General features: G+C 49.0%; 1 protein-coding gene across 2 annotated transcripts in view; it reads right to left on the bottom strand.

The window, feature by feature from the left end:
* The window catches only part of Loxhd1 (lipoxygenase homology domains 1), a 161,275-nt gene that overhangs the window by 53,576 nt on the left and 79,968 nt on the right, over positions 1 to 27,731 (bottom strand). Inside the window, exons 15-26 of one of the 2 annotated variants that reach the window (XM_006526434.1) lie at positions 27,559 to 27,635; positions 25,687 to 25,883; positions 22,769 to 22,961; positions 20,074 to 20,234; positions 16,926 to 17,400; positions 16,334 to 16,488; positions 14,159 to 14,292; positions 8,801 to 8,967; positions 7,715 to 7,819; positions 5,505 to 5,633; positions 4,271 to 4,435; positions 839 to 1,020 (exon numbers count right to left, since the gene is read on the bottom strand). In XM_006526434.1, the coding sequence (XP_006526497.1) occupies positions 839 to 1,020; positions 4,271 to 4,435; positions 5,505 to 5,633; positions 7,715 to 7,819; positions 8,801 to 8,967; positions 14,159 to 14,292; positions 16,334 to 16,488; positions 16,926 to 17,400; positions 20,074 to 20,234; positions 22,769 to 22,961; positions 25,687 to 25,883; positions 27,559 to 27,635 (2,140 nt within the window). The remainder of the gene's footprint in view (positions 1 to 838; positions 1,021 to 4,270; positions 4,436 to 5,504; positions 5,634 to 7,714; positions 7,820 to 8,800; positions 8,968 to 14,158; positions 14,293 to 16,333; positions 16,489 to 16,925; positions 17,401 to 20,073; positions 20,235 to 22,768; positions 22,962 to 25,686; positions 25,884 to 27,558; positions 27,636 to 27,731) is intronic. The other variant, NM_172834.3, reaches the window with a different exon arrangement.

The following is a 27,731-nucleotide window of genomic DNA, read 5'->3' as shown; positions in this document are numbered from 1 at the left end:
CTACCACAGGGTATAAGAACACACGTGACAAAGCCAGTTCCCCTAGGTTTGGTTCTGGCTCCCATGCGTGCTAGCTGTGTGGTTTGGGGAAAGCCATTAACTCTACTGTGCCTCAATCCCCTCCTCTTTCCTCAGGGCCAGTAAAGTACAGAATTGTCACAAGGGTCCAGTGAACATAAATAAATCTCATATGTTAGGGCCTCTGAACCATAGGGCCAGTGATGGTGAGAAGCACTAGATTTCCTGTCCTGTGTGAAGGTCTGAGCTCCCCAGCTGTATAACAAGCTCCTGGCAGGCAGAGTCCGGGCTCTTCTGCTGTGTCTCCTGCCCAAGCTATCTCACAGAAGAGGGCAGCATGGGCATTGTTCTGCATACAGACATGTGGGAATGCCAAGGTGCTGGAACGCACATTCCCAGTCAACATCAGATGACAGAACCCCTTGCCCAGACCTGACAGAAGCTGTAAGACATATAGCAGTTGTGTCCAACTGGCTGTAGCTTGAAAGCCAAGCAGGAGACATAGCCTTGCACAATCCCCTGTGAGAGATTTGCACCATCCAGCACCCCAGCTCCTACCTGCCTGGAAGGTGTTCTACACCCGTAGTAGAAGCAGGAAGATGTCCTGTTGGTATGCCTGTCTCCCAAGTTCTGCTCATTACCTTTAACCCTGACAACTTGTCCTAAATGGTCTGGCTAGCTCTACCATCCTCCTGTCTGTCTGGACATACGGAGGCTCAGAGAGGCTGAACAAGTTGCTCATCTCCCATTAGCTGTGGCCCGTCTAAATGAAGGGCTGCTCTGATCCCACCCCTCTGGGGCAGTGCAAGGAGCAGGGTACCTCCACAATGAAGCGGGAAGCCGACTTCCTCTCGAAGAACAGTTTCTGTTCCCTCTTGTTGGTGCACAGGAACTTCTGCCGGGTGCACACGGCGTCACAGCCGTAGATGACTATGAAGATGTTGGCGTCCGTGCCGGCCGCGAAGACGTCACTGGTGTAGAGGGTGATCTCATAGGGGACAACTGAGAAGGGTGGCAGTGGGCCAGGCCAGGGTGGCAGAAAGAAAGCAGAAGACACCATAGGTGAGGTCGCGTTCTTTACAGCCTCTGTGGCCTTTTATGGGGAACTTCTTATGTCCAGAGACAGCCCCAGATCCTCCAGACTGTGGATTGACTATGGCACACTGAAGAAAGATATAGACTATGGAATTTGGAAAGCTCAAGCCCAAATCTAGGACCTGACTTGATGATGGCTGTGGCCTGGATGTTAGTTTAGAGCCTTTGTTTCCATTGAAGTGCACTCACCACAAGGCTTAGCCATTCTCCTTAACCTAGAGCTTTGGATTTCAGAGGCAAACTGCCAATCAGAAGCCAGGCTACAGTGACTAGTGTTCTCTTCTCATTTTGTCCCTTGCTTTTAGTCCCTCACTTGCTCCAAACTGGCAAGCTCCCTTGAACCAATCCACATCACTCCTGGCCTCTCATCTAGCTGCCCTGGCTTGATAGATGTTTCTTATAGGGGAGTGGCCAGGAGGAGGAGGAGGAAGGGAAGGAGGAAGAGGAGGAGGAGGAGGGGAGGAGGAGGAGGAGGAGGAGGAGGAGGAGGAGGAGGAGGAGAGGGGTTCTCTAGGGTCTATTCAGTAGCTACATGACTGTCTACCCTTTAAGGAGAGTTGGCACATCAGAGCTGTTGGCAAGCAACTTCCTAGTGCAGCTGCCCCATGACAAGAGACCTACGTGTCTCCATTCGAGTCTTCTCTCCAGGAGCTCTCTGAGGGACTGACTAATAAAAATTCCTCAGTTTCTCTTGGGACTGTCTGTAGGGTGGGTCTAATTCACACCTTACACCGCGGTTTGAAACTGTTCATCTAAAACAACCGTGCCAACTCCTGGGTGAGGTTCATTAACAGGTTATAAAAGGTTAGTGAGCAGTCAGCAGTATTCTGAACAGAGACGAAGACTGCGTACCACACAGAGTGAGGTAACTTTTGTGACGTTTGGCATACATGTATATGAATAAATATTCTCATTATGGATTGCTGGAGAGAGAGAGAGATTGGGAAGAGGGCTTAGTTAATAAGGTGTCTGTCATGCAAGCAAGGATGAGGATATGAATTCGGATTCCCAGGACCCACATAAAAAGCTAGGCACTGTGTCACATGCCTGTAACCCCAGCATTGGGGGCTAAAACAGAGATGGGTGGATCCCTAAAATTAATGAGAGCTTCAGGCTTAGTGAGAAACTCGATCTTGAAAAATAAGAGGTACAAAGCATTTGAGGAGACACCCAACATTGTCTGAACTTAACATGCAGCCACATATGTGTACACACACTTATGCTATCAAGTACATACACCACGCCATACACATAATATATCATGTACATTACCAAAGAACAGGAGAGAAGGAAGGAGAAGAGGAAGAAAGAAAGGAAGGAAGGAAGGAAGGAAGGAAGGAAGGAAGGAAGGAAGGAAAGAAGTTAAAACCCCAAAGGAGTCCACAAGCAAATACGCCTTATTTTGTGCTCTTGGATCTCAAAGGGGGCCATCCATTTTAAGAGCTGCCTACTCTTAGGGGACCCCAACTTTCTCCAAATGAGGAACTGTCTCCAGTGTTCTAGAAAGGATTCCCTGAAGAAGTACGGATATATCCATGCCGGCGGTGGTGCTGATCTCACCCACTGGGAACTTGTCCTATGCCAGACTGAGTATTATAGCCTGGACAGCGCTATAATCCCCAGGATGCCAATGGAGTGGTATTGTGCCCATTTCACCAGAGGAGAAAGCCGCAAGCTGTAGAGGGAAATGACTTGTCCTGAGTCACATGGTGGAACCTGAGCTCAAACTTAGTCTGACTCCAGAACTACAGTCTACTTCTGGGATCAACTGGAGGAAATTACTTCTGCCTACCCACAAGCCACAGGGTGAGGTAGTTCATGGACACTTTTCTAGACCCCAGACTGAAACAGCTGGAGGGCTGTTTTCTATTGTCTCTGGGAATGTGGCTTCCTGGTGCCCCAGAGCTCCTTGTCTGTGGGTTCCCTCCTCCCAGAGACTCTCCAGAAGTGGGTCTGATCTGGTCCCTTCCTCTTTGCTAGGGCTTTTCAGTTCTTTCTCTGCCCCACACTCCTTTTTTTTAAAAAAAAGCAAATGCAAGTCTAAGATTCACCGGCTATGTTAGAATGATTTGCCGTTTCATATAAAAGACCTGAGCATCTATTGATGCCTGCAAGGATCCTGGAACCAATTCCCAAATATACAGGGAGACACTGTGGACTCAGTCAGACTATGCAAAGTCTCAAACTGGTAAGATACAAAACATGGTCTGTTTAGGTGCAGGAAGGGGGATGGGCGTCCTGCACACAGGACTCAGTCGCTCCTCCTGGAAGTGGTGAGTGACCTGCACTTTGGGCAGCTCCTGGGGCAAGGGCTAGGTCCAAGCCTTGACTAGAGGAAAGATCACTTCAGTTCAGTTTCTGGACCAGAAAATACACTGATGACCTCTTGGTTCTAACTTTGACTGATCATCCAAACTGTTCGATTCTGAGCTGTTCAGGAAAAAAAAATTTCTTTTTTTTTAGTAGCGTTCATTATTTAGCTAGAAAAATAAATTGACTGTTCTGTGTGGGTTTCAGATTTCAGCAAATTCTGACAGATTTTCACAGTTCGGCTGATTTCAGTTTGAGTGTTAGCACGTAGCAGGACTTACGCGCACAAGAACATCAGGTGTGAACATTTTCATGACAGGGATTACCCACCTTCCCCTGAAGGGAGTATTTACCCTCAAGTTCTCCCCTGATCCCCAACAGCAGAAAATCCCGGAGCAGAAATTTCTCTGGCATGGTAGAAGGTAAAGAGGATTGTGACAAGGTGGGTTATCACTCCTTGTGACCACTGGTTTAATGTTAGCCACTCCGCATCACTAGCTCTATTTTATAGATGAGAAAACTGAGTCCCAGAGAGGCCAGACTATATCATTCTCATCAGTAAGCATTGTGTAGAGTTTGGAATACATCTAGTATTATCCTTCTGGGGGTCCAAGGCTAGGCCCACAATATTCTGTCTCTCTCTCTCTCTCTCTTTCACACACACACACACACACACACACACACACACACACACCTCGAGCTCAGGACATTTGAGGGAGGAACAAGAGAGCTGAACAGAATCTCCAAGGTGGGCTTGGCCCCGTGTCAACGGTGGAGAAGGATCTGGGGCTGAGTTAGGACAGCAGGTTATGGGGTGCCCCAGGTGCCTTTCCATGAGGGTTCCTACATGGTGTGTAAAGCCTCGTCTGAAGCTCTGCGTGGAAGAGGTCCCTGACGATGCTGCCGTCGTCCTCATTCTTTGCCAGCCAGCGGCCACAGGGAAAAGTCATGCACTTCCCAAGAGATGGGGCATCCACCTCTACCCAGTCTACAAACCAGCCTGGGGCCTTGCCTGTAGATGGAGAGAGAGAGAGACAGAGCCCACTGAGAGCGCGTACAGATACGGCTTCCTGGGAATGAGCTCAGAAACTCCCAGTTCTCTTCCCTCCTCCATCTCCCAGAGCTCCACCAGTCTCGTGGCACCCTTCACTGACAGTGTTGTCAAGACAACACTTATTAAGATGTGCACAAGGCTAAAACTGCATCCCACTCCAGGCTGGACCAGCTTTGGCAGAAGTGCAGCAGCAGGAGGTGGCTCCTGCCACTGCTGGTCTTGGAGAAGCACTGAGAGGAGGTAACAGGAGGGCAGGCAAGTCTGATCAAAAGAAGCAAGGATACTGTGGGGGTGGAGCAAGCTCCAGACAAGGAGCCCAGGGATGCACAGAAAGCCTGTGTCCACGAAGACATTCTCATCCCACCATGGTGCCTTGGAGAGGATGCTCACATTTCCTGGTTCTATTTGTGATGGACAAGAGCTGAAGCAACAAGCGTTCAGTTTAGGGAAGGAAATGAAGACCAGGAAGAGACCCTTGTTCTACAGTTCCAACAGTGCTGCTTCTAGGATATGGTTTCTTCCTCAAGCTAAAAAACAGATGTCTGGGGAACAGCAAAGAGTCCTACTTTACTGTGGAAAAAAATATGGACACCTCCTTTGTCTGGCTGCTTTGTCAGTGGGTTCCATGAAGGTGTGGCTGGCTCATTGGTCCCTAAACTGGGGGGTCCCTAGGCTAGCGATTGTGTACGGCCAAGGGACTTGAAAGATAAGCACACTCTCAGAACCCCTGAATCAGAGACACTGGGGTGGATCTAATTCATGTCCTAATATCCCCTCCCACTCTGAATGACGTCAATGAGCCATCAGGTTAGAGATCCATTGATCTCAGGATCTGGAGAAAGACTTCCAACATCACCTGTGTACAACTCCCAGTGAAGATCAACAAGCCCAGAACCTGTGGCATCCAGGGCTCCCCTGGGCAGGTGAGGTTCAGAAGATGTGTCATCATGGAAAGCAGGCAGTGCACAAGTGATTGGGCCAAGGGCTCTGTAGCTCTAGTAGGGATCAGAAGGGAGGGAAACCAGACCTGTGTTGTCATGGCCGATCCTAACTTTCCAAAGGTCTCCCAGATCCAGCGTCTCCACAGTGAAGATTTCAATGCTGTCCCTTTCAAATTTGTCACTGTTGGTTTTGGAGGACTTCAGGAGGGTCATTCCTGCCAACCAGATAAGCCCATCATGACTGACTGGCTCTGAGACTGTCCCAAACTGCTCTCACCACCCTCCTTTCTTCTTCCTAATAATGACCAACCTTCCGAACTCCCACCAAACCATCAAAGGTGCTGCACCTCCCACAGAGTGTGGTGTGTGTGTGTGGTATATGCATGTGGTATGTGGTATGTTTGTGTGACGTGTGTGTGGTGTGTGTGTGTGTATGTGTATGGTGCATATGTATGTATGTATGTGTATGTGCTGTGTGTGCTGTGTGTATGTGTATGGTATGTGATTTATGTGTGTGTGGTATGCTTAGAAGTGTAGTATATATGTGTGTGTGTGTGTGTGTGTGTGTGTGGTAAAAGTATGTGTAGTGGATGTGGTATATGTAATTGTGTAGTGTGATATGTGTGTGTGTGGTATGTGTGTAGGTGTGGTGTGTATATGTATGGTACATGTATGTGGTGTATATGCACGTATGTGTGTATGTATATGTATGGTATGTGATGTGGGTGTGCGTGGTATGTGTGTATGTACGTGGTACATGTATGTGTATTGTATGTTAGTATGTATGAATATATGTGTGCATGTGTATGGTATGGGATGTATGTGTGTAGGTGTGATGTGTATCTGTATGGTGCATGTATATGAAATGTATGTGCTGTGTATGTCTAACTGTTCTTTTATTGATATTTAAAAACTCTCTCACGTATGCTTGCAATCCCTAGTCTGTGTCTAAAGGAAAGCTTCCTCTATGTTCACCCAGGAGACATCAGCAGGGCTTCCAGCCAATGTGGATTCTTCTATAACCTTACAGTTCTCTGCATGAGGATAGAGCTAGTGACAGAGTCACTACTCCACACTCACGGACCATCAGCAATCCCCTTGGGGATGTGACATGCAAATATTCTGGAGACTCGCCTGGACTTACGACGAGAGAGCTTCAAGTGCCCTGACTGGCTATCACAGACATGGAATTTGGGCCTGGCTGGGGTGTCAGCCTGAAATCTGAGGTGGACTCAGTCTTTGCCATTCCCTCCCACTTTCCTGGTATCATCCTGCCTTGACGTCCCTTCACTTCAGCAGAAACTTCAGTCCCAGTCCCTCCAGCAGAAAACCTTCTCACATAAGCATTCAGAGAGACAGACTTGCTGAAAAACTGCTTTATGTCTATGACTTGATTTCCTCAGTCAGAAAGAGGTGACCTGGCGCTTTCTCTGCAGAGCTACTGTGGGGCCTGAATGAGACTCCCATGATAAGTGTTCAATAACCAGGACTAACAACAGAAAGCCCAGGGGACATAAGGGCAGAGGTCAGAGCCCCTTACTTCCCTTGAACATGACTCAGGAGCCATCATTCATTATACACCACTTGCTTTATTTAACCTACTAAATAATAGTGACAATTGATATTTATTGAGTGCCACTTTGACCTCCAAATTTTAAGTGTTCTGTGTCATAAAACTCAGAGCCCTGGAAGACACATAGAGCTTTATCTCTGTCTTACAAAATGGGGAAAACTAAGGCACAGAATGGTTAAGCAACGTGCTCTCCTGACACAGCCTGGAATGGAGATTTGAACCAGTCGGTCAGGCTGTAGAACCATGCTCTGCATTAACATGTCTCACAGCCAGGGACGAGGGTTTGTTTGCTCGTTCCTCAGTGGTGCCTGGCAGAGGGCTTCGAGCTAATGCATGAAGATCGATTGAAGGATTGTCTCCTCTGTAGACTCGGTCATAGTGGCTGGGAGAGGATTGGGTGGGAGGAGACAACAGTAAATTGAAGGTGCCACCTTCCCTGAGGTCCTGTGCAGCCGCTGGAGTGACTGAGACACTCTCTGAAGACTTTATAGGTGGGACCCTGGAACCCCAGGGCTGAGCTTTAGTGAACTTGAACCAGTCTTTTCTTCCAGGAGATTACTGAGGTAAGAGAGGGCAAGGGCTACAGGAGCAGGCTATCAACAGAGGAACTGCCTTTGTCTCCTGGGGCCCAATACTGTGTTCGTTGGTGAGAGAGGTGTGGAATAGAGTTTATAGACTCGAGGGTAACCTTCCGCTAAGTCCACCAGGGTGCTTCTCTCTTACCGTTGTTATCTTGGGTGCCAAAGAGCGTGATGAAGACGTTGGCATCTGTGCCTGCATTCTTCTTGTCCCCAGTCTTTATGGTCACGGAAAATGTGGTAGATTTATCTGCCAGGAGGAGAGGACAGAGAGGGGAGCTGTAGGTCACCTGGGGGATCCAAGAAGAGGAAGGACAGGCTACTTGGTCCTACCACTGTGGCCCTGTCACTCCAGTTCCTCCCCTGCATCAGTCCTGTACTTGTGAGCCCTGTGGTTAGCAACAAATATGTCTGTTCACATGGTCAGTTCTGCACATTGCTTTCCTTGGGGTGCTGTTAGCTCTAGAAACTCCTCAATGGAGAAATGACCCTGCCCTGGTGCCTACAGGAAGCCCTGTTGGTCTACAGAGGTAGCACACAGTCAAGGAAACGTAAGGTGGCTGGGTGTCAGAAGTCCACCGCCAGGAGCTCTGCTTAGACCTCTCCAGCCTGGGTGGGGCTTCGTGGAATGAAGATAGGTATCATGGGTCTCTTGCCAGATATTGCTATTTTTTCCCCTTAGAAATATGCTTTGGGAGCCTAAAAATGTTCCTGGAGGGAGGACAAAAGATAAGTCAGAGCTAGCTCAATCATTTTGTTTCTGAATAGCTCAAATCATAGCTGTGGATGGACCTCTTTATTCCAAGCCGTAGGCATACAGGAACATGCCCCACCCTCATCCCCAACCTCTACAATATCTCCATGAAAGGAGGAGAGGGCAGGGCAGCTACAGTATCGAGGAGGAGGTGCCCAGAGCCCATAAGTGGGGAAGAGGAAAAGAGTTCAGAGGAAGGAAAGGGAAAGGGAGATGGGAGGAACGAAGAGGAGGAAGAGGGAGAGGAGGAGGAGGTGGAGAAGAGGAGGAAGAAGAGGAGGAGGAAGAGAGAGAGGGGAGGGGAGGAGAAGGGGAGGAGGACAAGGAGGGAGAAAAGAAGGAGGAGGAAGAGAAGGAGGAAGAGGGGCAGGAAGAAGAGGAGACAGAGGAAGAGGGGGAGGAGAAAGAGGAGATGGAAGAGGAAGGAGAAGAAGGAAAAATGAGATAATGGACAGAATCATCTCTAATATGAGAAACCTTTTTGTTCCAGAGCCAGGTTGTCAAGGGGGTTATTGTCACCCTGCCCCCCGCCCTCCTCGTCTTCACTGGGTAGCACGTAGGACTCGTCCACTGGCAGCAGCTCCCTGGACAGCTGGCCATCATCCTCTTCAACTGCTAACCATCGCTGGCATGGGAAGTAGTACCTGCGGAGTAGGGTAAGGAAGATTGGCATATCTCTTTGGAAAGACCTCATATGAGAGTTGAAACAGGCTGAGAGTGAGGGCCCCCCAGGGGCTGCGACTCCCCTACCTGCATGCCCCGCATGGCATTGTGCCCCCATTCTGCCTGGTCTAAAAATTATACCCACATGTTGATAAATACTAAACCCAGAGACACTCCCAGTCTGTGATACACTAGGTGGAAAATATAGAAAAAGAGGGGCTTATGCGGCAGTTACCACACCCTTCTTGGGCAGTCTGAGTCCAGCTTCTCTGGCACAGTCCTGCACAGGGAAGGCACTCTATAACCATGCATGGAATCTGTGGGCTTTGACGGCATAGACCAGGCGTGCTTATGGCAGATGCAGAGTGTGTCTAGGGAGCAGAAAGTGACATCCTAGCCATCAAGGGAGAGGATGTCCATGAAGACTTCTCAATGGAAAAGCGGTACCCAGCATGAGGGGGTGGGGGATGGAGAGGGAGATGGACCGGGAGAGAGGAGACGGGTTACTAAGGACTCATGTCTACAGTCAACTCTCTATCTCCTGAGGACAGCTCAGCTAATCTTTGTATGATCTTGAACGAATTCTTCTCTAGGATCACCAAATTTAGTCAGTGGAGAGCCAGGACTTCCAGTCCCACTTGAATTTTGCACAAACAATGGTTTGTGTTTTTGTGTGACTCCCCCCTGACACCTGGAACATGCTCGAGGGGCTAAGGCTCTGTTCTCTGTAGGAATTTTCTAACTCAGCCACTGTTGCTCTTGCATTTTCCTTCCTTCTCTTTCTTTTCCTCAGCTATGCTCCTGAAGGCTGTACGCCAGCATCTAAGCTCCAAGAGTCTGAGAACGCAGGTCCTCTGCAAGCTGGGGGCCATTGCTGCCCGTCTGCATCTCTGCTCCTTGCCCTGATGTGAAAATGCCATTTGTAAACTAATCCAGTTCTGTGGTAGACAGTATTCTGGCAAAGTGTATCTTCTTGTTGTCCATGTCCTCAGCACCTCCAAACATTAGAGAAGCTGACCAGAGGGTGTGACGTCAGCCCCACACTCAAACAGGCAAGGAAGGCCATTTTATAACGATAGACTGGGAGGGCAAGAGGCACTGGGCTGTGGTGACTTGGAGTAGACAGCCATGAAAGTAGTGCTTTGGTGGCGAAATGTGCACTGCTTCTTAGATTGTGAGTCAGGTGGTTACACTTTAACTCAGTCAAATAGCTCAAGAATAATAGGCTGCAGTTCTAAATTATGGGAGAGAGAGGCAGGGCGAGGGAGCGAGGTGGGCTGTGGCAGAGACAATGAGAGCCAACTAGGGTGAGGATAGAGGCAGAGACAGAGATGCTCAGAAAGAAAGAGCCTAGGAGGTGAAGGGGTGGGGGCAGAAACCAGGAAGGAAGATTCATCCCTCCCACAAGCACCCGCTGAGAACACGCAGCACTGAAGAGTGAATGGCTTTGCGCAGCTCCATTGTCCCTGAGACACCTGCAGCAGGATGCTGAAGGCCACCGCTCTCTCACAGCTGCGGCACCAGCCAGCACGTATCCCCTTGGAACCTGCTTCCAACAGGCAGAAGCAGATCCGAGCTGGAGCTAGGCCAGGGTTGGATGTTTATCCCTCCTCCCCTGGGGCCGGTGATCACACATGGAAGTCCAGGGGGACTGTACCTAGTGACCCTTCCATCCTCCCACAGGAGTAATTATATCTAGCTCAAACAGGTCTCTGGACCCAGAAGATGTAACGGGCAGGAACTTGTAAGGAATAAAGGAGAGGGGCAAGCAGGTACACCACACAGCTTAGACCAGGGTGGGGCAGGAAAGAGCTCCAGGCTGAGTGGGTAGGAGGTTCACACGCAATCAAAGCTTGGGACCTGTTTAAAACACACAACACACAACACACACACACACACACACACACACACACACACACACACACACACACACACACACACCTTACTTGAAAGTAAAAATTGACTGAGAAGATTGCACAGTCAGCATTAAGTGTAATAGCTAGCAAGGACTGATGGAACGAAACCTGTCATCCCGGCTACTAGAGAGGCTGAGGTAGGAAGATCAGAAGTTCAAGGCCAGCTTAGGTAACTTAGTGAGACTCTGCTTCAAATTAAAAGCAAATTAAGGCTAAGTATATAGCTTGATAGACAGTGAATGCCCCCCAAATAAATAAGGAAATGAATATAGATGGTATTTCTCACTTTATTTTGTATAAATAATGGATGCTGCTGCTGCTGCTGCTGCTGCTGCTGCTGCTGCTGCTGCTGCTGGCAATAGCCCCAATCTAGAGCTCAGAAGCCTGAACTTAGCCTCTCTCGGCCTAGCTCTCTTCTAGATACTGAGAAGCCAAAGCCACAGTTGTAACCACGAGGAGGTCACTTCTTACGTGTGTCACTGTGGAAAAATGATAACTACATAGGTCAGATAAAAAGGGATCCAAGGACAAGAACACAGAGGACATGCCAGGTATCCATGAGGCCTTGACAGCTAGACAGAGACCTGCCTAAACACAGGGAGAGGGAGCTCGGGTGGGGTGGGGGGATGCCAAGAAGGGAGAACCACTAATGTAAAGGCTCCAGGAATAACAAGAGCTGAGCAAAGCAGAGGTGGGGGCAGAAGAGTCTCCGGTTAGGATGGAGAACTAGGAGAGAAGATGGAGAGACTATATAAGCCAGGTAGGACATGATATCCATCCTATAGAAGACAGGAGCCTCTATATGGTTTTGGAGCAGAGGCCTGAAGAATTTCAGTCTGGGTGAATCAGGAGGTTGTGGCCAGAGGGGTGAAGTGGTGGCATGTCACCACAGACTCAGACTCATGCTCTTCTAAGCCAAGAGCCACCACATTCTGCTAGCAGACTGGGGGTAGGTGTGAGACAGAGAGTGGTCCAGGAGAACCAGTTGGAAGGGAGGTTGCTTCCATACAGGGGAGGAATGAGGTCAATGTTCTCTGACCTTCTGATCACTGGGCATTCCCCACCCCCACCCTGTAAAGGCTGAGAGTTCACAGGGAAGACCTTGCGGCCCCTCAGGGCCAGCAGTGCCTCGCCAGGAGATCTGCTGTGCTGATTCTGTCTTCTGGACTTTTGTGAATTTCTCTGTGTTCTCCAAGAGTAAGCTCTGCTCAGTGTCATCGTGAAGGCTGTTGAAGCCAGCTTGTTACTGAAGAGAGCATCTTGTTAACTCAGCGCAGACCAGTGAGACACACACACACACACACACACACAGAGAGAGAGAGAGAGAGAGAGAGAGAGAAAGAGAGAGAGAGAGAGAGAGAGAGAGAGAGAGAGAGAGAGAGAGAGAGAGAGAGAGAGAGAGAAGGAAGGACAAACAAAGGACCAAGGAGAGCACTTCCTTCACAAGAGCAACAGAAGGACACGCTGCCTAGACAGAGACTTAACCAGATCCCATAGCCCATCAGAGGAGAAAATTGTTGCAAATTATTGAAATGCAGAAAGGAACAGTTGGACAAGAGAGGGAAAGTACCTGGGGGGTGGCACTTTAATTTCTAAATATACCGTTCCCCACATACTCATTTAATGGCAGAAAAATCAAACTCTCAGGAGTAGATTTTTAAAAAAAATCACTTAATGTCTTGATTTGAAAAAAAAAAAAAGGTAAGAGTAGTTAATATTTTTAAAGGACCATGAAATAGGACGACTGCTGACAGATATTCAAATAGATCACAAAGCTACGGTAATTTTTAAATTGTTGGGCTGGACCCGAAATGTCAAATCAACAGATGAGAGAAGCTAACGGGACGGAACAGGAGGGAAGCTGGGCCCTGACTCCTTCCAACCTGTCTCTCTCTCTCAGCAGCACGCTGGCCTTGCCCAGCTGAAAAACCTTGGCCTTTGCCTAGGTAGGGTGGCGTCACTAAGCCAATTTGTTAGAAGAGGAAATGACAGCCCGAGTTTGGCAGAGGATCCACCCGGGTCAGGACCCTGTGTCTCATCACAAGACCGTTTTGGCAACCAAAATGCAGAGCTGTCTGTGAGGTGTGCTTCAGGTCCTCTTCCAGTGACCAGGTAGGGTCCGGGGGGGAACTAGGATTAGTTATCCCTGTCCTGTATGGAGCTTAGCACAAGAGGACATGTGATCCAAGACACAACAGGCTGCAGCCCAAGAAATTTATAGAACAAATATTTATCTATTAAGTGCTGACTAAATCTCATATACTGTCAGACCCTTGGCAGACCTGATACCATTCCAGCGCTGGCATGCTTTCTTCTACACCACGGAACTCCACATGGAGAAGCCCCTCACCCAAGAGGCAGTGTGACCTAGTGGTAGGAACACACCACAGCGCACATCAGTGGTCTGGATGTCAGGTCTGGCTCTGACACCAGCTGATTCTAGGGCAAGGACTTCTTCATCTATGGGGAAGACCAAATATTCTCTTCCCAGGCTAGGTCAGAGGGTGGCTCTGAGTCTCCAACAGGTACCAGTCCTGCCCACCATCCACTTACATACATCAAGTTAACCAGAGATTTGGTTGAGAAGAAGTTGAAAGAACAGTAGCATTTCGGGCCATGAAACTCAAATTTCATTGTCCACAAAGGAAGTTCAATTAGCACGCTGCTCCCCATTTCAGTGTCATTCAAAGCTGCTGTTTCTGTTAGTTTTCTTTTGAAATGGGGTCTCACTATGTAGCTCAGGCTGGCCTGGAACTCACTATGTAGACCAGGCTGACCCTGAACTCACTGACATCTGTCTGTGTCTGCCTTCCAAGTGCTGGGATTAAAGTGTGCAACAGGACATGCAGCTAAAGCTACATTTGTTCTTTCCTAGTACGGTGCCTTCTACAGAGGCCAGATGCTGTTCAGAACTGGAAATGTTTTCTGTGTGGCCCTTTAAGAAAACGTCTCTGCTCTCTGGCCCTCAGAACACTAAGGCTAAGTACTCTAGGTTGATTTCTCCATGGAGAGCGGTAGGTGAAATGAGATGCTGAAGTGGGCGTTCTAGAAGACTTTATCTGACAGGGCAGGAGCTTCTGGGAGGGAGAGAAGAGATGCAAGGCTCCCACGGACTCCTCTATGGTCAAACTCATCCTGGCCTCAGCCAACCCACCCCCACCCTCAGACATCGCTTCCGAATACCTAGTCCTCTCTCCAGGACTAGTCTATCACCAAGTCATAGCTCTGACTCTTCCTTCCCTCAAGTCCCACTCACGTGGTCTCGTTATTCACGTCGGTGATGTCTACTCTGTCCAGGAACCAGCCTGGCCTGTTGCCCGTGTTATCATGGCGAATCCGAATCTTGGTAAGAGCCCCCAGGTCAATGGCATAGATGGTGAAGGTATCTGTCTAGGAATAGAGAAAGTATGGCTCAGACAGGCAACACATGTCCTTGCCTTCAGCTCTAGTCTCTCAAGCACTCAGAGGAAGACCACAGAACCCACAGCAGCCAGAGCTGGGGCGTGGAGAGGGGCGTGGAGAATTCGGCTCCTCCGTCTGGTATTTGCACTGAACTTCTGGTTTTTGTTTTTTGTTTTTGTTTTTGTTTTTGTTTTTTGTTTTTGTTTTTGTTTTTGTTTTGGTTTGGTTTTTTTGAGCTCTGCCTGTAGCTTAGGTTGGCCTTGCACATGTCCTCCTGCCTCTACCCCCTAAATGCTAAGATTACTGATGTATACTGATGTATACTACTGTGCCCAGCCTTTGCATTATAACCTGGGGCCTATGAATGCACCTTCTCACTTGCGTTGTATCATAGAAAGTAGTAAAAGGACAAAGACAGGGACCTTGAGAGAGGCAGAGGAGAAGACAGGTGAGCCCATTGGTTGTTTTTGTTGTTGTTGCATATTCCTGGCTGTCCCTAGAACTAGCTCTATAGACCAGGTTGGCCTTGAACTCACAGAGCGAGATCCACCTATCTTTGCCTCCTGATTGCTGGGATTAAAGGTGTGTGCCACCACCCCCACCCCCACTGGGCTTCACGTTTGTGATGAGTATGTGTGTGTGGGGAGGGGCCCAATGAGACCCTTGTTCTCAGTGTACACACGACTTTGTGTTGCGCACCTGCCGTGAACATGTCTGAGTAAATGCAAGCAGGCTGACAGGAAGGATTTGGCTCGGCTCCTCCCTTAGGTGGAAGATGAGTGGAGTGTGAGCCATACACAGTGTGGGGATCACCATCGCATCAGAGGAAGAAGACAGAACAGAGACTCTCTGTGTGTGAATGGTGTGTGTGAATGGTGCCTCCTGGATACACTGTTTAAAAACTCTTCATTCTGAAAGACTTTAAACCTGCAGAAAACCTGCAGAAATAGATATAATCATGGCCTGCCTTCTCTGCCTTCTCTTAGATGCTGCCCTACATGCAATGTTAGCTGGATTCCTCCTCCTTCTCCTCCTCCTCCTCCTCCTCCTCCTCCTCCTCCTCCTCCCCCTCCTCTTCCTCCTCCTCCTCCTCCTCTCCTCTTCTCTCTCTCTCTCTTTCTCTCTCTCTCTCCCTCTCTCCTTCCCCCTTCTCTGTGTCTCTTTCTCTCTCTGTCTTTCTCTCTGTCTTTCTCTCTGTCTTTCTCTCTCTGTCTCTGTCTCTCTTTCGTTCTTTATTTTTTCTAAATCAGTTTAAAGTAGCTGGTAGATACTATGATCCTTCACCTCTAACTAGTTCAATGTGGATACATAATAACAAAGACATGCTCTTTTAGCATCATGCAATGATCAAACTTGTTGATCTTTCAACTCTTTCAAGGTTATGTCAAGAATCTTGCTGTCCCTGGCACACAGCTAAACCGTACTGTCCAAATTGAGTCGTGTCTGTCCACCAAACCTCCCAAAGTGCCATCTCTTTGTTTTGTGAGACAGAGTCTCACTTTATAGTCAATGCTGGCCTCAAACTCCGGGGCTGGAGAAATGGCTCCGCAGTTAAGAACATTTGCCCCTCTTCTAGAAGACTAAAATTGACTCCTAGCTCTCACAGTCATTAACAGTGTCTATAACTCTAGTCCCAGGGGATCTAAAGCCCTCTTCTGACCTTTGTAGGGACTGCATGGATTTGGTGCACAGACATACACACAGGCAAAACACCTATACACACAAGTATAAAGAAAACTAGTTTTAAAACCTTCTCAGCTCACTTGATGTCTAAATACGGTATTCTCTGGATGATCTTAAAGACCAGTTAGCCTATGGGATTCCCTTGCAAGAATCTGCTTGTAGTTTTAACATTACTCTCTGCAAAATGACGGTGCTTACAGAATGGTAGCTGCAGCCAGACCTCACCAGACTGAACGTAACACCCTATTAGACACACAGCAGACACGATGCTGGCCGAGGTGGCTGCGGGGAAAATGTTCCAACTCTGGCTTTCCCCCACCCAAGAGCCAGAGAGCTCTCACGCTACCTGGCCCTGCTCAAACTTGTTGGACTTGTCTGATTTCTTCAGGGGCCGCTCCCCCGTGTCCCCATACTCTTCACCGTAGATGGTCAGGTAGACGTTGGCATCGGTGCCGGCCTTGGGCACGTTCCCTGTGATCACTTGGACCTCGTAGGTGTTGGCTGGAGACACAGAAAGATGCGGCATTGAGAACATGGGACAGAGCTGTGGGCCTGGCCCTTGGACCCAGGTGGGTTCTGAAAGTCAGGAGGCTCTACAGCTGCTCCACAGCAGCCTTCCCTCCTCCCACGCAAGACTTGCCTTTGCCATGAAATCAAGAGCCAACGGGCCTCCCGCCTTACCCCCACATCTGGCTTCAACAAGGTGTGCAAGAGTTCCTCCCAAAGCCAATTGTGTTCCCTTTAAAAGGCTTAGCTCCAAACAGATGGGGTCAATGGTCACTTTCCGGGTGCAGGTCAGGAAAGCTATTTACGAACCACATTGGGGTCCCACCTACTCAGTCTCTACCTAAGGGACATTGAATCACCCTGCCCCACCTCCCAGTCCCTTTAAGGGAAAATATAACCCCCTGGGTTTTTTTATTTTTTTCCAGGCTTACGCTCAGGACCAGACTGGCCAGCCGGAACCAATTCCACAACAAGTTCATTGTCTTCCTTGCCCCGGGCCAGCCAGCGGTTAACGTCGAACTTGTACTGCACAATCACCTCCTGCATCCCTGGCCCATACTCCTCTTCCTCCTCCTCCTCCTCTGACTCCTCCTCTTCCTCCTCCTCGGATGAGGACTCCTCTGAGGAGGACTCTTCTTCCTCACCCCCCTCCTCCTCATCATCGCTGCCTTTCTTCTTTTTCTTCTTCTTTCTCTGCAGCTTAGCCTTCAGCCTCTCCTTCTTCAGCAGCTGCCGCAGCTTGTCCTTCTCCTTCTTCTTCCGGGCCTCCTCCTCCGGGGTCAGGTTCTCCTCCTGCACCACCAGGTGCCGCAGCCACACTGTGTCCACAAACCAGCTGGGCCCGAAGCCCTCGCCTGTGTGTCCCAGTCGGATCTTGTAGATCTCACCCACGTCCACGGCTTCCAGCTGTGCAAAGTGCAGGCAGCAGCTGACATGGCTCCTGCCATCCTCCCCGCCTCCCCCATGAAGCCAGTGCTGAGCTGCTGTATAGAGAGGTCTCCCACTATGCCCGGCTCTTTCCCAGGCTTAAGGAAAACACTTCCTTCTAACTTTGATGGAGTCAGCCTCCGTTCTTTGTCTTTCGCCCTTACTCATTGCTCACACAGCTCCCTCGTTGTACAGGGCTGCTGTTATTTTATTCTTACCCCCAACCCCAACTTGCTCATAGTCTCAGGTCTCATTATTACCTTAAAAACACACAGACAGAGCCGGGCGGTGGTGGCCCACGCCTTAAATCCCAGCACTCGGGAGGCAGAAGCAGGCAGATCTCTGTGAGTTCAAGGCCAGCCTGGTCTACAAAGTGAATTCCTTGGCAGCCAGGGCTACATAAAGAAACCCTGTCTTGAAAAACAAACAAACAACAAAAACAAACAAACAGAAATATCAGACAGTATCTTCCTGTGTTCTCTTTACAAATGTATCCACTATTAGGAAAGATATCATTTTGTCAATAAGTAAAGAAATGTTTCCTTTTTTATGTAACAAATAATCAAAATCTTCACCCATTTCCTCAGCGGTCCCCATCCTTCCTGGTCTCCTGGGTTTATCAGACCCTTGAGCTCCAAAGGGCTGGACTTAGCTGGATCTGGTCCTATCCTGCCATCCTGGGGCTCTAGAGCCGTGTTGTGGTTTGATTACAAAATGTTCCCCTAGGGCTCTTGCTCTGAAACCCCAGACTCCAGCTGGTGGCACTGTCTTGTGAAACCATGAAGAGACTGAGTTGCTAGCCATGGACCTCAGGTTTTACAGCCTGGCCTCATTCCCTGCTGCTCTCTACTTCAACACTGTAGACACCACGTGACCAGCCGCCTCCCTCTTCTGCCTTGCTACAATGGACGCTATCAGTAAACATGAGCTGAAATAAACCCGTTTGTCCCTAAGTTGACTTGTTTTTTTCCAATTATTTTGTCACAGTGATGAGAAACTAATGAGCTATGAGTTCCCTTTAAGGACAAAGGCCACCATTATGAGGGTTTTCCCACAGGCCTAGTGCACTGTGGCTCTTCAACCTCACAGTGTTATGGTGTCATGAGTCCCACATCCTCAGGAAGAGGGGATTGAGGCTCAGACTTTGTGGGGAGCCTAACCTGAAATCCTCTCTGTCTGACTCTCCTGTGACCTTGATATTGAACCTGTCTTCACGTTTGACTCTTTTCAAAGTTCCAGTCCCACCAGTTATCCCACCTGAGTGCCAAGCATCTGAGGCCCAAGGCTGTGCTCTAGCTACTCAGTGTCCTGCAGTGTCATTCCTGACCTTGATGAGAACAAAGCTCCCCCAGCCTCGTATTCAGGAAACCACCATGGAGCTAACCCGCCTTCATAAGGAAGCCATCAAGCAAGATGGTGCCCAGGGCCTAGGTAAAGCAGACTTTCTCTTTCTTTGTTGCTTAGGGCATGGGAACTGTGCACTGATCAATTATGTTTCTATGAGCAGATTCCCAGTTGCACATCTGACACTGACTCTTTTATTGCTATGGGGACAGCAATGCCAGGCAGGCAGTGACTATGAAGCTGGATTACACTGAGAAGGAAGCTGACGAGGCCCTAAAAGGTTGAGTACATCAGTGTGGGTCTGCCAGGAGTGTATGAGGACACATGACCCAGTGAAGGCCCTGTACCTGTAATGTTCCAGACATTTGTGACCCCAGCTGGGGCCCAAGTCAGCTGGCACCTTTCCTGGGTACCAGAAACGGCTCTCCACTGAATAATACCAAGGTGTTTATGGTACAAACGCACACATGGAGTACTCAGCGAGATCATGTTTCCTCTACACACATGTCTGCAGATGCACACATATGGGCTTGTACACCTATATACATACGCATGCTTTCATGTCCAGCATAAGCTCGTGGCCTCTGCATCCTCCTCCCTTAACCACAACGAACTCACGTTTACATCATCTTTCCCTCTTAGCTAAACACTTGCAATGTGAATAGAAGAAGCCCAGAGACATTTAAAAACGCACTAGCAGACCCTGCCACCTCTCAGGGGCCTGACTGCGAAATATGGACTGATCATTAGCCTGGGAGACGTTCAGCATCAGAGCCATAGACAAGGAGTAAGCAGAGAGACCCAGCCAGCCCTGGTGCCATGGCTGGTGGAACAAGAAGTAGTCACTGTGGACTTGAGCGCATTGCAATCACTGACTGAACTTCCAAGAGAAAGGTGCCTCAGAGAACACACCCCACTTCCAAGTGAATTGATTGGCTGGCTTGGGGTGTGGATGAGACAGCACTTTCCCTTAAAGATCACCAGCTAATTCAAGTGTGAGACAAGGAAGGGCTTCTAGACATTTCAGGCCCTAAAACTCAGGTCCAAGAAAGACGTTACTATTCAAGGGCACATGGTGGAACAGGGACAAACACCCATGCTTTCTCTTTTCCAGTTCAAAACTCTACAGTCTGCTCATCGCTTCCAAGAATCCCTCAGGAGCACAAGGCAATTTTAGTTCCATCCATCCTCCAGGAGGCATCATCTCCCAGGCTGGGAGGAGGCAGCCTATTGTCCAGTGGACGCACCGTGCCACCTTAGCGACTGCTCGTTCTCTGTTGGCACCTGCATTGCCTACCTCCCACACACCTGGAAAATGTCCTTGGACCCCCGATCAAACACTTTGGAACGGCTGGAGAGGAAGAGGACTTCGGTCTTGCCTTCTTCCCCGTAGATCTGCACGAAGACTCGGGAAGTGGTGCCGGCGCCACCCACATCCCCCGTCCAAATCTCAATCTCGTAGTGGACCACTAGTGGACACGGGAGAAATGGGGAAGTTAGTGATATCAGGAAGGATAGCAGCAAGCACTTCCCCAGCCTTCCCCACATGCGCTTCCTAAGCCCATCCCCCATGCCCGACCCCTCCCGGGTATCATCTTATCTGACCCTCCCAACACAAGGAGCCGATGTTTTGCCGATGGACAAGCTTAGGCTTAGAGGAATTGAGTAGGTTGAGAAACTGGCGAACCTATGCAATCAGACTGTTGTATCTAGACATCCATTACAGCACATGTGTTCTCAGAGACCAGGAACGAAGGGACTTCATGCACCAGCTGGTACTCCCTATTGTCTGACTGCATGCTAGAGTTGGAGTGTTTATTCCCTCTGTATTGGAATCTAATTGGTATTGTAAGCTTTAAGAAGCTTGAAGAAGTGATCCTGCCATGAGGGCTCAGCCATTCTGTCTGAGGTTGAGAGTGCCCTCAGTGTTTTTTCTGTCCCTATCTACCGTGTTAGACCGTATCCAGAAGGCTCTCACCAGATATGAGAACACTGGGACTGAACTTCTCAGCGTATAGAACTGAAAGCCAATTACTGTAAAACTGTAAGCTTGGGCTGGTGAGATGGCTCAGTAGGTAAGAGCACCCGACTGCTCTTCCGAAGGTCCGGAGTTCAAATCCCAGCAACCACATGGTGGCTCACAACCATCTGTAACAAGATCTGACTCCCTCTTCTGGCGTGTCTGCAGACAACTACAGTGTACTTACATATAATAAATAAATAAATCTTTAAAAAAAACTGTAAGCTTATGCTCATTTATATTATATAGTCTATAATCCTATACACCACCATAGCATTATACTAATAGCACATTATAGGGACAAAAAATAAGTTAAATTATAAAGTTACTGATGCTGGGAAGATACCACAGGGCAGGAAGAAGCAAAAGCTGTATTTATTTTCCTTCACTAAATGAAGGACAAGAGGCTGGAATGACAGTGCTCATTTAAATAGAAGCACCTTCCAGACGATACCAACACATGCCCTGATTAGAAAAAAAAACATGCGTATTTCGAAATGATATTTCTCAAGATATTAGAGGGTGGTGGAAACATGGTATTGGTAGATAGCAATAGAGGGTACTGCACACAGAGTATGTGTGTCTCCCTAAAAGACTGGCACCATGTTTTCTATGGATGTGACTACTCTAGGACAGTATCAGGATTTCTTTTCAGGTAAAAGAAGTCCTATGTGTGTGTGTGTATGTTTGTGTGTATGTGCTTGTGTGCGTGTCTGTGAGTGTCTGTCTGTCTGTTTGTGTGCCTGTGAGTGTATGTGTGTGTCTCATGTGTGTATGTGTTGTCTGTCTGTGTTTGTGTGTGTGCGTGTGTGTTTGTGTGCTTGTCTGTGAGTGTCTGTGTGTTTGTGTGCCTGTCTGTGAGTATCTCTCTGTCTGTGTGTGTTTGTGTGCCAGTCTGTGAGTGTGTATTTGTGCCTGTCTCTGTGTGTCTCTGTGTGTGTGTGTCTGTCAGTCTGTCAGTCAGTCAGTTTGTCTGTCTCTGTGTCTCTGTATGTGTGCATCTGTGTGTGTGTGTGTTTGTGTGCATGTCTGTGAGGGTGTGCCTGTCTGGTGAGTGTGTGTGTATATGCGTGTGTGCCTGCCTGTGTGTGTGTACACACATGCACACATGTGTACCCATGTGTGTGTGTGCATGGAGTGCCATCCTCTACCAATCTCCACTTTGGTTTTTCAAGACTTGGTCTTTCTCCAAATCTTTAGCTTATCAACTTAGCTAGTTGACTACCTGGCCAGTGAGCTCCAAGAATCCTCTTACCTCCTGTCTCCCTGACCCACTGGGACGGCAGGCACCTACCACCAAACCTAGCCTTTTAGTAAGTGTTGGGGATCCTGACACAGGTGGCTATATTTTTTCAGCAAGCACAGCACATTCTGACTGAGGGAGAGCCACCTCAGCTTCGAGTTGCTCTTGAAGAGAATTCCTGTGGAAGAGGAAGGCTGTGGCAAGAGAGCTGCAAGCAACCGCTCTCAGGAGAGAGGTGGGCATACAGTGGCCACAGGAAAATGAGCCGGTCCACCATCTTCTCCCACCTCTCAACCTTTAGAAGCCTCTGGCCTACCATAAGGGAGGACTCATATAGACACTGGAGGACTTCTCAAACAAGTCCTACTGACTTTCAGCTCCTCACAAAAACCTACTCACAGGGACACAGGCCTGTGTTAACCTGTCTGCTTGCCGTGTACCGCTACCTGCTCCATTCTCCGAGTTTCCCCTTCTCTATTAGGCAGTCTGTTCCACTCTCACAAGGACAAGGCTTTGGCCTGTTTTTTGTTAACAGCTGTCTTCACAGAGTCCACAGTAGGACTGGCTGGGGGAACCTCCCTGCAACCCCTCCTTCCTCTGATTCCATCACCCTCCCCCTCCCGCTTCCCCTTTAAACAGGGAACCCTGCGCCGAAGCTCCACCCAGAGCCGAAGCCCCACCCAGTGCCGAAGCCCCACCCAGCGCCGAAGCGCCTCCCACCCACCCTGCCTCTTCCATACATTTCTGGATCTCCACCACCTCGCTGGGATACAGCTCCACCTCCAGACGCCCATCAGCTTGGTTCTTATCCAGCCACCGGTTAGCCGGGAAGGTGTACTGCTTGCCTTGGCGGGGCACACGGATCTGGACGCTGCCCAGGAACCAGCCTGCATGCATGCCCGTGCTGTCGTGCCCAATCACCAGCCTGTTGATCTGGAAGGAAACCCCAGGAAGGGTGTGTGAACAGCAGTGTGCAGAGATACTACTCAAGCCTCCACCTCTGTCTTCACAGAGTAAAAATCTTGTGTAAAAAATCTCCCCTCAGCTGGGGCCTTCAGCTCCTTAGGAGAAAGATGTGACCCAGCTCGTCTCCGCAGTCAGGAACCTGGGGGCCAGCCTACCTAGGTGGTCTTTTCCTGCCAAGGACACCAACCCCTCCTCTCTAATCCAACTCGCTTCCAATGTCAGAGACAGAAGCAAATAGCGGGCAGAGTTGGCAAGGACTTTGAAGTCTGTTAAGTACTTAAAGATGAGACTACGGTCTGAGGAGCAGAGAAGTGTCTGTGAGCCTGGGAATGGTTACTGCTTTCCTTCGGCTTGGTTTGAAGCAATACAGCATTGTGTGCATTTCTGCATCGCTTCCTTCTCATCCCCATCCTACAGGGTAAGAGAGTTTGCAGACAACCTCTCTGGACTTGGTGGTTCTGCACCTAATCCTTCTTTTACTCTTGGACCCAAGGAACATTATTCCCTGTCCGTTAGCCATCTATATTCACTTGCTTGACTCTTTGACACAGCAACGTCTTTGCCTGTGGGCAACAGGAATGAGGGCTCACACAGTCCGTTTGTATGTGGAGCTGGTCTCTCTGGGTTTGAACGGCTTTCGTTTGTGTGGAAATGTTAACACAAACAGGGTAATTTTAACATTAAAAGGGATTAGCAGCTCGCCTCTGGGAACTCTTGCAGCCTCTTGAGTTTTTCTCAGTAATGCTTTAGAGGGTGACACTAACCTTGTCTGGTACCCACAGTCCACATTTAGAAAATTGTCCACTCAAGCCCTGGTTTCTGCTTCCCCACACACTAAGTGCCCCTTTTGCAGTTGTTGATGAATCACGGACGCAGCTGAGTGTGTGGAGCTCAAGGCTCTGAAATCGCTCAGAGAAAACCTAAGTTTATAAAACCTGAGAGCCCTCAAATGCCTGCCCTGGCACAGAGGACAGCGCCATCGTTTCTCCGCGACTGTCAGAGTTCCAGAATGAGGAAGAGTAAGGACAAGGGAGGGTGTCTGTTAGCTGACATGACTAGGGGTTCCCTAAGGTCAGGGACTGTCAGTTAGACACCACCTTGGACTGGAGGGGAATACTGAGCCCTGGCTACAAGCATGTGGGTGCTATAACAAGCACAGTGCTAATAATAATTCCCATGGCATCCCCACCATTCAGAAAGAGAACACTGGTGAGAAGCGTAAATAACTTGCATGTAGCAAGTCAGTGGAAATGCGAGCGCCACCCCCCACCCCCAAGTTCTTGGCCACAGTATTCACTGAGGGAGTCTCCCCAACATGAGGACAAGTCTCCACAGCCTTCTCCCCTCAACCCCCTCCCCTCACACAGGGGAACAAATTTTTCATTCCACCGTCATTGATTCAGCTTACAATGTAAATACATTAGACGTTCCTTAGACTGCCACGAAGTCTTTCCCTAGAGTGCAGGTTGGTGAGAAAAGAGAGCTCCAGAGCACCAGAAAGAGGCTGAGGGGGAAGCCCACAGGAGAGGAAGCACAGGGCTGGTGAGGTTGCAAAGGGAGCAGCCCACCCCAGTGCTCATCAGTGCAACACAATCCTAGTTCAGACAAAGCTGAAGGTGCCCCAGTGCTCCCTAGTGCTCCCTAGTGCTTCCTAGTGTTCAGGGTCTTTCATTTAAGCCTGTTTCTCCAGGTGGTGTCAAGAAAGAGTCTTACCTGGTCCAGACCCTGATCAGGCTATTTCTTCACTGAGTGTCATCAACCTTGGCCTATAAAGACTTAAACATAACACTAGCAGAGTTTAAGTGGCTCAAGGCCACGTTCCTAGGATGGCCCTCAGCCCCTTACCTGAGAGAACCCAAATGCTGTCAGAACAATTGACTATTGGTTCCTGTCAGGCTGAGCTTTCCGCCTAGCTCCTGGCTTTGGGATCTGGGAGGGGAAAAACCTAATTCTGACAGGTGCCAGTTAGCAAACTCAGATGTGTTTACCATCATCCTCTCCCTAAGCTCTTCTCACTACCCAAACGTTGCTTTGCTCCTGTAGACTGTCCTCCAACCGCGCCCCCAAATCCCCTGTTAACCTCAGTGCAACTCAGTTGGATGCAGTTCACTCTGGCCTCTTTCCTCTTTTGCAGTAGTCCATCACTGATGAGTCTGCCTTCCCAGTTCGTGACCAACTTGCTCAGATCACCTACAGAAAGGCCACATGGAACCTTGAGAGACAAAGGTTCTAGAGCCCCATTTCTCAAGGCAGCACGCCCCAGGAGTGCCCATAAAGTATGCACTTCTGAACACAGTTCAGAGGCACACTCAAATCTGGAACTAAGAAATATTTGTATTCCTTCTTTTAGTCCTTTCTTCTCTCTTTTCCCTCCCTGAATCCAGTGCCTCCTCCTGTTGTATCCATGCTCCATATACACTAATCCTGGCAAAGAGGTAAAATGTTGCAGGGGTGGGGTGGGGTGGGTAAAGATACTAAAAATGTGCATTACAATCTCAAAGAGGTTCTAGAAGCACAACTACTGCTCACGTATCTGCAGCTGCTCTAGCCATGGGGGAAAATGAAAAACCTCATAACAATCCCTAAGTGTATGGCTCTTGTCCTTAAAATGGGCTCATCATGTGCAGGTGTGAGTATGTGTGTGAGCACACATGGGTCAATGTAGGAACCTGGTTCTAGGATGGACACTTACGGTTCCAATGTTCAGCGTCTCCAGAGTAAACTCATCTACCCGGCCACGTTCAAAGTAGTCTTTGAGGTTGTTGTCGGAGACAAGAAGAACCTGCTTGATGGTATCAGACTTCTCTCCATAGAGCTTGATGTACACCCGAGAATCTGTGCTGGCCCCAGAGACATCCCCAGTCTTCACGCTGATGTGATAACGGAAATCTGAACAGGCCAACGTAGAGAGAGATGGGGGAAGTTAGTGCAGGTTGTACAAGGAGTGTTGGAAAAGAGGGGGCAATCTTCAGCCAGGGAACACCCAGGCTAGGAGTCAGGACCCTGGAGTCTGGAACCTGGGTCTTGTTGCTAGGAGTAGAGGTTCCCTCCATCTCTGTTGGAACCCCCTCATCTATAAAACCAGGGCCCCTCCTCTTCCTGTTCTATGAGGGATGAATTTACTGAGAGTAGGAAAGTAAATTTTAGACAAGAGCACAAACATTATCAGAGATTCAAAGCATCTCTGGAAACCCCCTGATGCAGCTTCTGATCATCAAGGGCAACAGAGCTTTCCAGTATTTATCACGTTGGGTGCACAGTCTATGGTGTTACTGAAAGTACTCTCAGCCAAGCCTTGCAAGCAAGGAATGCAAAGCTGCAAAGGTCAGGTGTTTGACACTAGATGGTGACAATGATGTCATCCAGGAGTTAAACCTTGCTAGACAGTTAAAGCTACTCCCTCTCCTAACAGGATACCATGTAATGTTCTGTTTTATCTCCCAGAAATCTCTGCACCATCCTGTGTGCAAAGATAAAGAACACCAGAGGAAGGCCCATCACTCATTGCTTCTTTAGGGTCTTCCCACTGGGATAAAGGGTCTTGGAGAAAACGAGCTGAGACCCTATGCCCGAGACCATCTGCAGAAGACCTAGCCCTGACAGATCAACTCCACCAGGGACATCCGCGGGCACTTGGAGAAACCAATCACTTTGCTGTTGAAAGATGCAACGGGAGCCAGAAGACTTCTTTGTCATGCCCCTTTCTATGTAAACCTTTCCAAGTCTGTGACTAGGGTCAGGGCTCTGTCTGCATGGTGAGATGCAAGCCTGCTGCAGGGGGAAGAGCAGCCACCTTAGGTAGAGATACCCCGGGAACTGAACCCAGCTCCATCAGCAGCCATAGGTGTGAGTGTTCTGGTCATGGCATGTTCTCTTGTAAGCATAGGTGAGCTTTCCTCTCCTCCTGAGCTCCTTCCCAGTTTTTAGGCTCTGAGATGTTGAGCCCAGACACCGGATATTCTAGCTTCTACCTTAGTAAATATAAGTATCTAGGTCTTCTAGATCTTGTTTTCCCTGTGTAACAACTGGACAGTCTCATCTCTGCGTCCTCTTGAGGTTTGTTGCAGGGCTCAGATGAGCTACAGCCTGGAAACATGCAGAGCTGCATTGTTGAGATTCTGGGGGGGGTGTTTCTTTTAAATTTTATCTAAGGCTCACGATCAAAGCATGGCATTTGAACACATATCACTAGTAAGGAGACCTTCAGGGCTCCAGAACAATCCCCAGCATTTGAAAGGCCTCATTCAACAGTCCCTTCGAAATGCATTTATGCCCCAAAGCAGGGCTCTCTATACATGGTGTCATTGGCTGGTGTTATTGTTTTTATTACTTTGATGACCCATATGCATTCAGGGCCTAACACCATGCCACACTTGGACTGTGTGGTTAAGTACAAACTTTGAGAAGTTTCCAGACCACCAATGCCTTTTTTTCTCCACCACCCTGTGCTGCTTTCACGAACTAAAAAGTGAAGATGTGTCTAAAGATCGAGGTCCTGTTCAACTAGGGAAAGGCAACTGTCATGCCAGTGAACACCCGCCACCTGGCCATCAGGAAAACTCACTCTTGAGCGTGGCATTGCTGTCACTGGGCAGCAACTCTCGAACCAGCTGTCCATCATCCTTGTCTTTGTCCAGCCACCTTGAAAGAAAGGAGATGTGCGTTTAGTTTTTTTTGAATGGAATAGGTGGACACTCCAACTGTCATATCCCCCATGCAGGGTGGCCAGGGAGGTCT

This window comes from Mus musculus, chromosome 18 (assembly GCF_000001635.26).
Source record: "Mus musculus strain C57BL/6J chromosome 18, GRCm38.p6 C57BL/6J".
Taxonomy (NCBI): Eukaryota; Metazoa; Chordata; class Mammalia; order Rodentia; family Muridae; genus Mus; species Mus musculus.
The sequence above is the reverse complement of the archived record's forward strand: the minus strand, read 5'-3'. Positions and strand labels throughout refer to the sequence as shown.